Source organism: Labrus mixtus, chromosome 17 (assembly GCF_963584025.1).
Source record: "Labrus mixtus chromosome 17, fLabMix1.1, whole genome shotgun sequence".
NCBI classification, from domain to species: domain Eukaryota; kingdom Metazoa; phylum Chordata; class Actinopteri; order Labriformes; family Labridae; genus Labrus; species Labrus mixtus.
The window spans coordinates 6,476,769-6,489,725 of NC_083628.1; the positions used below are offsets into that span (position 1 = coordinate 6,476,769).

At 40.2% G+C, this 12,957-nt stretch overlaps 1 protein-coding gene across 2 annotated transcripts; it reads right to left on the bottom strand.

Annotated features, from left to right (window-relative positions):
• Nucleotides 1-1,039: 1,039 nt before the first annotated feature.
• klhl8 (kelch-like family member 8) lies at nucleotides 1,040-12,747 on the bottom strand. Of its 2 annotated transcripts, none has more exons than XM_061060954.1 (12): nucleotides 12,610-12,747; nucleotides 9,625-9,844; nucleotides 9,350-9,411; nucleotides 8,062-8,227; nucleotides 7,655-7,975; nucleotides 7,270-7,456; nucleotides 6,994-7,137; nucleotides 6,517-6,628; nucleotides 5,797-5,965; nucleotides 5,546-5,705; nucleotides 4,091-4,292; nucleotides 1,040-2,912 (listed from the first exon to the last, which is right to left on the bottom strand). In XM_061060954.1, exons 2-12 carry the CDS (start codon nucleotides 9,820-9,822, stop codon nucleotides 2,789-2,791), a joined length of 1,845 nt encoding a protein of 614 aa, XP_060916937.1. In that variant the 5' UTR covers nucleotides 9,823-9,844; nucleotides 12,610-12,747; the 3' UTR covers nucleotides 1,040-2,788. The 2 variants fall into 2 exon arrangements, with proteins under 2 accessions (XP_060916937.1, XP_060916936.1); XM_061060953.1 differs by lacking the exon at nucleotides 12,610-12,747 and adding an exon at nucleotides 10,393-10,747.
• Nucleotides 12,748-12,957: the final 210 nt, after the last annotated feature.

The window sequence follows — 12,957 nt, forward strand, 5'->3', positions numbered from 1 at the left end:
CTGATACTATGATTCACCATGGCAACAGGTGACAAAAACTAAGTCCTCACACTCTTCTCCTGGTCCAAACATCCTTGGGTGGACATTCGGCGAATATGAACATGTTTTTAAAAAATAAAGAAACTCTGCTGCGGCAGCTGTAGTGGAAAAATACTATCTGTCTGTTGCCTTTGTCTGACCTTAAAAGATTAGGATGTTTGTGCGTCATTTAGCAATTAGAAACTGTTTCTCTGTATGGCCTTGGTCTGTATCTCCAACAGGGACACTCCTCAGGATCTGGGTACAGCATGACCATAGATCAGTGCCCTCCTGACAAAGGAGTTTCTGCTGGTGTTCCTCTGTACCAGGTGCCTTATAGAAGCTTGCATAGATAAATCACCAGACAAACTAGCAGAAGGCGTAGTCACTAGGGCAAGCTGAAACCAATGACGATGTATCACTCATGTATATGCAAACTACCTACACCCTGTGAAAGTATAAATATGCTCTGCAACCTGGACTGCCCCGGGAATCTTTGATGCACTTGTGACTGATGTTACTTTTGTAGCTGATTACCCCTTTTGCAAAATAACTTTTTACTTTATGCAATAAAATACACAAAGACAAAAGACTTTGACTTGAGATCTTTCATTACCAACAGAAAAATCCACAACACAGCAAAGGAGGAGGAGGAGGAGGAGGAAAACTGCTTCTCAAGTCAGTGCGTTAGTTAGTATGTTGTTTATTCAATTAAAAAAAAAACAATCAATCAGACGTATATTATTGCAGGTAAAAAAAAAAAATAGTGGAATGGTGTTCAACCCATTATTTATTTTCATTTAGGTAGGTTTTAGTTACACCTCTTTCTCAGGTTTGATTGAGCTCTGTTTCTGAAACAGAAAACTTAGTTTCCCTCAATTCAGGGTCAACAGACTCAAAATTTTGGTTTCTGAAACGGGCCGCTGATTGATTTGTTTCAACATGGTATGAAGAAGTATCTTGACAACCTTACTGGAAAAGAGACTAAGAAGTACAGAAAAAGAAAAAACCACAGCAAAAGAACTTTTTACACATATTTTATTGAACCAATTCATAGCAATAACATGTAAACAAAAAGCAAAAGATGGAAGCAGTCAAGAGGAGGAACAAGGAAATGTGAAGTTTAAAAAAGACTCTGCCTCGCTTACTTACAAAGTTGACAAAAATATTGATAGTATATAGCTGATCAAATGCAATATCTTAAACAACGGCAGTACACAAACTGTGCAATAATGTGGATTAGTCTGGTACAAACTGGATTTATTCTGTTTCAAACTCTTTCAGCCTAATCTAAAAAGAACATTGGGCAGAAATATACACGTGTTAAATAAACATTTTCAAACTTACCACATGAATAACATGAAAATTCTCCATTTAGGACAAAAATATACTCAAGAAGACTTCACATCTATTCTAGGAAAATAGTGCACAGCAATGGATTAGATAGTGTAGTAAAGAATAATACCAAAGATACACCTATCTTATTATACAAAACGTCCATATATTAAAATATAACAGAACCATCTGAAGAGACAAACCTCAGCTGGATCTCATACACATCTGGTTTCTGACAGTCCAGCTATCGATAAATACCAACAATCTTTACTTTGAAAATCTGTCCCTGTCGCTTTGATCAGATCTCGATATAATTATGTAAAACTGGAAAAGAACTGGAGAGATTGCCGTATTGCTCTGATCGGTCCTGGCCTCTCAGATGTGAAGTCATCAAATCTTTTTGTTTTCTTAAATCCTGAGGTTGGAGTAAAGGGCTCCAGATTCAGCAGGCGGTTGAAAACAGATTTGCATCTACAGCTTTTCTAAAAAAAACAGCTGATGCAGGTTTTGTCTGTTTGGCACTTGCAGCAGTTCAATTCCTCAGACCTGTCACCTCCTCATCAGCGACTGACTTGTCTCCACTAGCTATAAATGATTGTTCAAACATGATTACAGGCAAATCCCTAAATCTCAGAAATGCTGGAAAGCAACGCAGCTAAACGCAGTTTTAACTGCTGGAGGAATATTTTTGAAAAGCACCTTTAAAAACGTTACCTGCTCTAACCGAAGACTAAGTTCACAGGAATCATTGAAATGTTGACATCCTATTTTAGATCGAATAATGAAGATATTATTTTGTGTTTTAGCTGCACAGCAAACTACTCGTTGAATCCAGTTTGTTCACTTCTCTCTGAGACAAGGAAAACAACTACAGAGCCTCAAAGATATTCAAGGAGAGACCTATGAAATTATTTTTTATACTGGCCTACAGTAAACATACAGTCCACATTCATGATGTGCAGGTAACCTTATAGTTCTGAAATCATCAGTCTCAAGATGCTAGTATTAATTGGAAGCCTCGGCTACTTATTCCCTTCAGAAAAGACTGAACTCTATCAAGGCAGTCATACAGATGAAAATACAGTACAAAGAACTACAGAACTGATTGCAAATAACACCATCTGGAGTCAAGATAAATGTCTCAAATGTGTCACTCAGAAAAGACTTGCAATAGTCACATGTGCACTTCAAGTCAGTAAAATCTCCCTAATATTCCTCTCTATGTGTGCAAACTGAACATCAGTCATAATCACTTTTAGGCTGATGATCAATCCAGTGGCGACAGTTATTAGGCTGCCGGGGGGGGGGGGGGGGGGAAATCACGCCGTCACTGTCTGTGTGCTTTGTGTTGTGTGTTCGTGCAGTGGTCAGATCGTGTTGTGGCCTGGCAGTCAGTCAGTCAGTCAGTCACCTGGTAACAAACCGGAGCCGGAGGTCACATGCAGTTGGCCACGTTGCTGGAGCCCTGGCCAACGTCCCTGATCTGGCTGACATGAGACGAACAGACGGCCACTCCGGCTCCGGCACGGCAGTGAGACACTGATCCCACCAGCTCCCATCTGAACAGCAAACAGAAGAAAACACTGTTGTCTGAGTCCGAAACAACACGGCAGTAAAAATGTCTGAACATGCTAAATTAATATCAGTGCACCTACAGCAGTGAAATATATTTGGGTTGACATAATACAGCAGTGAAATGTGATTGAACCAAAAACATTTTATTTGTGCATTTAACTCTGATCCATTATTTTTATTTTCTGCTTTAGTTTCTAAATGACAATTTTTCTGTTGTTGACATCTTTTTTCTTATATTTCATGCATTAAGTCCCCGAAAAGGGTTATTACATTTTCCCGACAAATGTACTTGACAGTCCTGGTAACACATGCACTAAACTACTGAAAATAAATTTAAAGTTTCAGGGTGTGCTGCAGGTGTAAACACAAACAGTCATACATCATTTTTATCCCAGACTTGATCCTGAATTTTCCAGTCAGTCCCCAAAAACAAGAAGCAGAAGCAAGAAGACAAGGTAAGCCGATGGTTGAATGCCATAGTGTGCCTCCTGAGAACCCCCCTTCCCCCATCCCTGTCCGATAGGGACAACCTGCTCTGGGCGACAGGGAAATGTGTCAACACAACCAGTCTCAGGAAGATTTCAGGAGATTTCTGAAATGTTGAGGACTACATGTGTTCAAATGGCTTATGACTACTTACAGGTTGAGCCATCTGAAATGTTTTACATTACTTGTTTGTCAAAGAAAATGAAGGAAGTTATGGTTTTTAAATTCAACTTCTAAACAGTCACAGATGAAGAGATGTTCATGTTTCATCGTCAAGAGATTATTTACACCTTCCAAAATCATATGCATTTGTTGTGTTGGACACTGTGAGCCAGCTACATTTGGCTTTTAGCAAATTAAGTGATAATATTCTCTAATCCTAGATTGGTGTCATGCTTGTGAACTAACAGTTTGTGTGTGTTTATGTTGACAAACTTGCTCGCCTCAATTCTCCATCGTGGGACCACTGGAGTAACTTGAATATAATCCCTGAAGTAAAAACGAGCTGCTCTCCTAAAGTACCACACAGTGTGTTGTCATCTTCTTCATATAGTCACAGACCTGATGCATGATGATCCTCATCACAGGTGGTTCTAAGTAAGAAGTTATCCCAGACCTCACCTTGATATCTTACAAACACTTCACATCACACAGTCCTCATTCATCTCCTTCTCACCTGTTCATTCGAGGCTCAAAAGCCTCCACCGTGTTCAGGTAGATGTTCCCATTGTGACCCCCAACTGCAAACACTCTTCCCATTACCGTGGCGACCCCGACCCCACCGCGGGGGGTGGTCAGCTCAGACACGTACTCCCAGCGGTGCATTCTTGGGTCAAAGCGCTCAACGGAGCTCAGGGGTGAATTGTCATCAAAACCCCCTTTAGGCAAGAAGAGAGACAGTTATGTAAGAATCACAAGAAATGATGTTTTGGTGATGAAAACGGGTCAAACCAGTAATTTGTTCTGGTGTAATGACTGCCATACCCGGCTGCTTTGAGGAAGGATTATGCTGACACTAATGAAGCAGGCACAAGTTAAGAGGATTTCATGGATCCATACTAACCCAAAGCTAGTGACCGGGCAAAGTGCCATAACAGAAGTTTTAATGATACTTTAAAGACTCCTTAAATTGTAGTGGTACAATAAAAACAACATTCCTAACACTCTGCAAATCAGTAACCAGATTGCTTTACAAAACATGAACTTTTGTCTTTCCTGATTCACACAATCTGTGTATAAACTGAAGGGTGTGTATGTAGAAGGCATGTGACTGGGTGTATAAAAAAAGAAAAGAAATGAAGTCCAGTAAGAGGATGAAACAGCTGAAACATAAATCACAAACATTTCTATCCAAAGTCAGTGTCATTTTAGTCACTGCTGCATTAGTAAATGCAAACAAATACATCTTAGGCTGGAAATACACTTAATCTAGTCTTTGTGTACACAACAGGCTGTGTCATGAACGTAATAGTTCACACACTTGATCATGCATTATGTGTGTTACTGAAAGATACCCCTAGAGGGCACTCTAGAAAGCTCAGACTGTATGAAACAAACTGACGTGGGGGACGTGAACAGACATGGTGACACTCAAGCAGGTTTCTATTTTAATTCTGAGGTCACGGCAGAAAAAAAAACCTTGGCGCCAACATAGGTGGTATGTAAGGTGGACAGATCACACTGTTGTCACGGTCCCCTTTTCTCCAACATTTTCCTCTGTGCAGTCAGGGACTTGTTTTTAAACGTTTCCAAGTCGACATCTAAAATAGAGATTATCTGTTGCCAGCTATTTTGATTGGTGTATTTGTCACATCATATAGCTGTATTAACTGCAAACTTTCTGCCATTGCTGTCCCTGCTGCTGTGATGACTCTCTCACATCCCGTTCTGCCTACATGTGCATACTGCACCTTGCGAACACATTGTCTTCATTTTTAAGCACATGCTCAGTAGATGCTTCAAACTGACACAGAACATGCGGGAAGCCATCCTGCACACGCAAAAGATTAGTTCAAAGTAAGTATATCTCCATCCTCGATGCATCAGCGATATACAGCTATTCATGCGATTACTTCAAAGATGCATATTGCCAGTGTTTTGATTTCATATTTAGTTTATTTGTTCATCTCACCAACTACATAGAGGCAGCCATTGAGTTTGCTGACTCCATTTCCGGCCCGTCGCTGGCCCATCTCGCTGACCTCTGTCCACTTGTTGAGATGTGGGTTAAAGCGCTCCACGCTGGACAATGATGCCACACCATCATTACCTCCCACAGCATACACATAACTCTAATAAGGAGAGAGTAAGGAACAGTGAATTCCACAGTCAAAATCATTCAAAGGGTCACAATGGATGCAGAGTTGTCTATTAAAGTCGTACCCCCAATGCCACAGAGCCCACTCCTCCTCTGGGTGTGTTCATGGGTGCCACGGCGCTCCAGCAGTCACTTTCGATGTCGTATCGCTCCACATCGTTGAAGCAGGAGTTGTCATCCAGACCTCCGATAGCATAGATAGGACCCCCAAGAGCTGCCAGGGCAATGCCCCTCCTGAGTAACACACACGTTTGCTCAAAGAAGCCTTTCTAGTGTCGTAAAAACATAAAGTAAATACTAAATGCAACACCTCACAAAATGCATGTTTAAGGATCAATGTGCTTCAATCCCTGAAATAGATACTATCGCAAAGTAAAAAGAAAATAATGACATTTAGGATTTGGGATGTTTAGGCTGCTATCAACGTGTCAAGAACGGTATTAATCATTTCTAGGCTTTTTATAATATCATTACGTTCTATATTTCAAATGACTTTGTCCAGATTAGTGGATTTACCCCAAAAAGATAATCCTCCTGTCTCTGGTGAATTTTGTTAAGCTCCACTGTCGGTCGGCACTGTATGGTCACATTTCCAGACCAGTAGTTCATGTTTTTCAGTAGAAAAAAGCTTTATTTTTCTCACCAACAGTACAATCCAAGACTGACATTTCCATATTAATCGCATCATGTGTATGTTATGAAAATCACAAGAGGACAGATTTAAAAATGGAAATAAAATTGTAAAAGCCCCGTTGATATTCAGAAAAAATGTAGTGTCTGCATACCTCTTTGTGTTCATAGAGGCTTTCATCATCCACTTGTTGGTGAGGGGGTCAAACATCTCCATGTTGCCTAAGTGTTCATTACCATCGTGGCCTCCAACAGCATATACTTTACCTAAAGAGATTTTTAAAAAACAAATATGAAGTAGAGCGTTTGTGACCATGATAAGAAATTGAAGAAAATATATGTAAGCTCGGAGCTATTGGTTTATTTAAATTACAGGACTACCTCTCTGCATAATTCCATCCAGCTCAGCATTACTACAAACTGAAGCTGGGTAAATTATAAATGTCATCAAGGTCCGTGCTAGAGTGTTACATTACACCACATTATTATTTTTCTCTTGATAAGTAGAGCTGCAGCGGAGTGTATAATCACGCCACAACTTTCCCCTCTGCTCTCAACTTTTCAAAAGTGTTCCTCTATCCATGCACCGTCTTTATACTTTCTGCACAGGCATTATATGTAACCCCTCTTACCTCCTACAGATATTACACCCACGTGACGCCTCCTGCTGTTCATTTCAGGGCCGAAGAACCAGCTGTTCTTAGTGATGGAGTAGCACTCGATGCTGCGAAATGGGTCACCTGAACCCCCACGGCCACCCACGCAGAACAAAACCCCTGAGGAGGTGGCAGGAGAGAACAAAATGTTTGAAAAAGGGAGAGCACACACGCAGACTTCATGTGCAAAAAAAAAAAAATGCAAATCAGTAGTTACATGTTCAAAGTTAAACACCACCATATTGTAACTACCTGCAGTGTGTTTCCGGGGAATGGTGCGCACTGTATACTCAAAGTCTTGCACCACCTTGTTGCTGAGGTGAAGGTGGTAGTTCCTGGCCTCGTCCATAAGGTCACGACAACTCAGGTTACCTTTGATCATCTCGTCCTTCGCTACTGTTCCGGTCAGAAACTCTACAGGGAGCAGTGGGAGGCGCACCTGCAGCAAACACATTGTTTTGCGGTCTTATAAAAGATTACAAGACGCTGTAAACATGTGTGTAACATTTGCTTCAAACACAGTTATGTAGCTTTGTGTAAAACGTAAAAACGTAAATAGTCAAAGTCCAACCTTGCTAGATTGCCTTCAGTGATATCTTCAAACACAAATACCGGAGGAGGGTTTGTACTCTCTAACCTGAGACATGATCTGGTCCAGCCAGGCCTCGTGGTGCTGCGGGTTCGCTTTGAGCCATTTCACTGCGGCGTTGTACACCTGTGTCTCTGAGTGGATGTTGAGCTCGCTGGAGGACAGTAATGTGCGCAAGTGCTGCGGAGACACGCACGTGAAGTCCTCACACTCCACCACCTCAGTGAAGTGTTCGCAGGCGTAGCGATCTGCCATGTCCATCAGGTCCACGCGGTTGTGGCTCTCAGCGAAGGTACGAACAGCCAGGCAGTTTGTGGGGTGGAAGTGGGCCTTCATGTACTCGCAGCACGCTCTCGCCACCAACTCCACCTAATAGAATCAAACAACAATAAAGCTATTTAACAGAGAGAATATCACGGAATGACTGCAAGGCCTGTTGGTGTACTTTTCTATACCTGGAGGATGCAGGCAGCATAGAGCAGCGGCTGCACATTGTCCACAGTTAGTGTGAGCTTGGATGAGTAGGCAAAATGGACCAGGTCTTGGATAGCATCACCGTCAAAGTCCTTGATCTCTATCAGCTCCTGCTTAGCCTCGGACATCTCAGACAGGAACATGGCCCTGAGTGATGAAACAGAAACTCAGATTAGACCAAGGTGAAGCCGCCTCGTGTCCTGATGTTCTGAAGAGTGATGCTTAGGTTTATGAGGAGTTCATAAACTTCTGCTTATTCTTTGTGCAGACTGTTTTTATGTACGGTATGTTTTTTGCCAAGAAATTGATAAATAAGCCTGTATCCATTAACGCTATTGTTCACACTGGCAGTGCTCATATTCTAAACAAAACAATGACAGTTTAATGTTTGCAGCACTCAGCGTCCTAAGCGCTGAATCTGATGGCTTCAGCTGTTTTATTGTCACTCAATCACAGCACTCTCAGTTTAAAAAGTCCAACTTTTGGAATACGATTGCACTTGTCAATGTCACTTCTTCTTTATTGAACAACAAAAACCAAGACGGGGTGGGACTTCTGATACCAGCTTTGTAAACAACAATGGTTGGAGTACAAACTAATCTGACTCGTCTTTTCGAGGGCACAGTTTACAGGTCTAGAGCTGCTGCACAATCCCTTCCCACAATTTTATGTTTTCTTGGTGATAATTCTCTAAATATAAGCAAATCTTAAGCACACGGAGCAGTTTCAACAGACAAACCGGTCACCAACGAGGGAAGCGGAAGCGTTGCTTGCAAACTTTGGAAAACTTAGAAACAGTAAGGGTTGGTGAGAAGCACTCTGAAACCGAGAGTTTTTAATATGTCGTGTTTACACCAAAGGGCCTTTACATAAATCATCTCACCAGAAAAAAAAAACTTTGAATTTTCATGACATTGTCACCTCAGGCCGGAGAAATAAAACAAAATTATTGTCCTGTCCACAGGATTCTCTTTTCTGTTCTTTAAACTTTTTTATTTTAGATTTCTCTTTGTTAGTCAGCGCGAGTCAGGAATTAAATTTGACCTTTAAACTTTGACTTTGCGAGATGACTTTGTGAGACACTTGCTACATTTAGTATTTGTTTTTTGTTTTTTTGACTTTCAAATTGTTTATTTTTTTGTTGTTGCCATTTTTTTGGTTCTCATTCTTCCCCAGGTTTTTTTTTTCTCAACCTCACAGGCTTACTTTGGCGCTTAATCTCGTTTGGAGTATCCAGTGCAAAAAGTAAGAAATAAATATGAAACATACCTGAAGTAGGGGATTACACAAGCAAGTACTAGCTTGTGGCATGGTATCAACCTACTGCCGACCTACAGAAAGGGTAAAAACAAAATGTAAAAACGCTGAGGGAAAAAAACACAACCACACTGGGCTCGAAAATGAAGATAGATAAGGCCTAAATCAATAAACTACTGTATATGTAATCACAATATTAAACAAGAAGTTGCTGATAATAAATACAATTTAAGACCTATATCCAAGACAAACAGGTCTCTGTATTGAGACTGGACAGTATGACCTACCTTCAGTGTGACATCACAGAGCTCGCCCACTTCATAGAAATGCCTGAGGGAGTTGTGGAAGTCTTTCCAAGCCTCATGAGCCTCAAAGATAAAGGATCCATCCGGCTCACAGTCTGCTTTCGATGCCCTGTTTCCAGGTCGCTTCTCCTTTGGCTTGGGCTGCTTGGGATGGTCAGGCACCACATCCCCTGGTGCCATCGCTGGCTACAGGAAACAGCACCTACGATATAAACCGGAGCATTTCAGATCAGCCAGAGAGTCTTCTACGGGAACCATCTTGACCAACTTGCAAACAAAGCAGTGGCATCAGATTCTATGTTCTCAAAAATTCTCATCAATCTTTTTTTGGAAATGATATGGGGGGAAAACTAAATACAATTGTCTTGAGAGGCCATAAACAATAGTAAAGATATTCACCCTGATATTGATGGTAAGTAGGTTAGATTATCTGCCACCACACCAAGCCCAGAATAACTTGCAATACGAAATGGAAACGGCAACTTAGTGCAAATTACACCTTTCATTCCTCAATAGAGGAAACAAAAAAAAGGTGGGGGGGGGGGGGGTCAGTGGGTGACAATGCAGTCCAGCTGAGCAAGTTTGGTCAGAATTCCTCCCCCATAAGTGTCACTTCCCCTTTATTCATTCATTCAGCAGAGATTGCAGACAAATGTGAAAAAAAGTGACAAGCTGATTCCTCCACACTTACAAGACACACCACCATAGTTAAAATGACTGTGCAATCATCAAGCTCATAAAAATTCCTACCTATTGCTGAATCTGTTGAAAAACCTCCACATTCGATATGTCAGAGATACCGAGAGCAGACAGCCAGAGGGCAGAGCTCCACCCACACCTTACAGACGATGCACTGTCTCTCTTTTAAAGCCAGGACTCTAACTGTGAATAGTCTCAGTGTATCGCCCCCTCATCGCTAGTCCCCTCGGCTATAAATGCAGAAACATCAAGTCCCATCATATGCACCAGTGATCAAAGGCTCTCTCCTCTTTGTAGATCGGAGGATAGACTCAGTCTTTGAAAACTGCTCGGTTTCTCAACAAATGCAGGAACCCGCTGCAATCCACTTTGTTCCAAGGCAGATTCTAGATGAGTTTGAGCACTTTCATAGCCTCACATGATAACATCATCGTGTTGTATTATTTATGAGGAGTGAGATAAGTCAATAATTTATCGACAGAGATGTGTTACTTAACTGTGAAACTCCACCGAGCACAAACTGAAACAACAAAAACACGCACACATGAACCTCTTTTCAAGTTAACATATAGTCGGAAAAATGTATATTTGTGTGGATCCACAATACAAAAGTGACTCCCAGAAGGCAGCCAGCAAAAGACATTAGATATTAAAAAGGTACAGAGAAGACTGAGGAGCACTCATAAAACCCTACAGTTGTCATGTCAGATTACTTGACCCACTTGTCCAACGCTGCACGATACCAGCAGACTGCAGGCTGTGCTTCCAGAGTCCATCCTCTCATCACTGTAGAGTCGCTTAGCCTACTAATCAGGTTGTTTCCAACAAATTGAATGGCTATATTTCCTTAACCCCCTGAAGGAATAGAGGGCGAGGTGGCTATACGAATATAACAATTTGTATTGCATACAAATATTTAACATTGTTGTACTTTTAATCTTCTGATAAAATGACATACATGCACTACATCACTTTATTCTATCCTTTCTATTTCAGTATTCATCCAGTTCTGGTTACTTTATTCCTGTTGTTTCTTATCCATCATTGCACTACGGTCACTTTATCTAATTTTTACCTTTACAGTTATATTGTATATATTAGTTCTGTTGTTCCATTATTCACCTTATTAACTTATCATTTAGTATTTAGCCTACCTGCACATAGCTCTGTACATATATATTTATTTCTCGTTTGCTGCACATAGTTCTGTTTACATCTGGTCACTACTGCACATAGTTATGGTTACATCTGTTTACATTACACCGATCACTGTCCACTTATATCTACTCTTTTTATATTTTGTATTTTTAAGTTAAGTTTGAGCTTTAAGTTGTATTTAAATTGACACTTTATATTCAGGTTAAAATGTTTCATACTTGCACTGTTGTTAATTTACTGCTCTGTGTGCCTTTGAATTGCCCCCCGGGGACAAATAAAGTTTTTTTTTAATTGAATTGAATTCTACAATGTCCTACATATCGAAATCCTTTATTTGTAATGACATAATCAGCTCACAGCATCTTTTGGGGACATCTATATATCAGATACTTCTTGCTGTCTGAGAATACTTCTGCACTAACACAATTATTAGTTTAGTACAAATTAACCTAATAGCCCTGGTTACCTTTTTTTTTTTTTTTTTTTTTAAAGTGTGCCTGCTACTTTATCTTGAACATACAGAAATGATCATTATAAAGAGAGCCTCATTGTAACAAAGCAAAACACAAAGAGATGATTTAAAGGATGCAAATATTAGATAATATGGTGGTAGCTATGATGCTAATATCACACCTTTATTTATTAAAGATTATAACTATAAATGAGAGTGAGGAGTACCAACTTGCAGCCTTATTTATAGTCGTTTTGTTGGTATCTTACACTAACAGGTGACAGAAATGGAAATAAAATCAGACAAACATTGAACACATCACAGCAGATTGTGAATACGACTTCAGGATAAAGTGATTTGTTGTCTTTAATGTGTTTTTATCATTCTGTGTTAACACCTTGAAGATAACAACTCAATGTTAAGTGCATAGTACAACGCCTCTGAACAGAAAATAATAAAACTACACACTGAAAAACACGCAAAACTACGTAGCATAACTAAGCTAACACAGTAGCATTCGAGCGAGCTGACGTTAGCTGGCAGTGAACGAAGCTGATTTAACCGATAATACAGCGAAATTAATACAAGTACAAGTCTACAAATCACTTCAAAGCAACGGAAAATAGATGTGCTGAATGAAGAATAATACAATTAGATACCTCATGTCGCAGCAAGAATTAAAATGCCGGCTTCAGTGAGCGGAATGTTTGGCATTAGCACGTTTGTTGCAAATCCAGGTGCTTCATGGGAATTGTAGTTCGCTAGACTCAAAAAATGCTACCTGTGTTAAATGCAGCCATTTGAAAGTGTTTGAAAGTTCCGTTTCTAACCATTTGATGTTAGAAAGAAATATAGAAAGGACATATACGTTTTTAATTAATATACAATTTCATATTATTGGACTGCAAAACAATTATAAACAAACAAAAACATAGAGCTGTGGCTGACAACCACAAACTAGTGTCTCATTATTTGGTTGTCAATTGACGCTACTTCATATCTATTTA

Excerpts from the sequence above, each read along its gene's own strand:
- klhl8 (XM_061060954.1), bottom strand. The coding sequence starts at position 9,822 with ATGGCACCAGGGGATGTGGTGCCTGACCATCCCAAGCAGCCCAAGCCA. Across the intron at positions 5,706-5,796 it reads TGGGCTCTGTGGCATTGGGG|AGTTATGTGTATGCTGTGGG; the intron begins GTACGACTTTAA and ends TCTCCTTATTAG. Across the intron at positions 2,913-4,090 it reads TTTGAGCCTCGAATGAACAG|ATGGGAGCTGGTGGGATCAG; the intron begins GTGAGAAGGAGA and ends TTTGCTGTTCAG.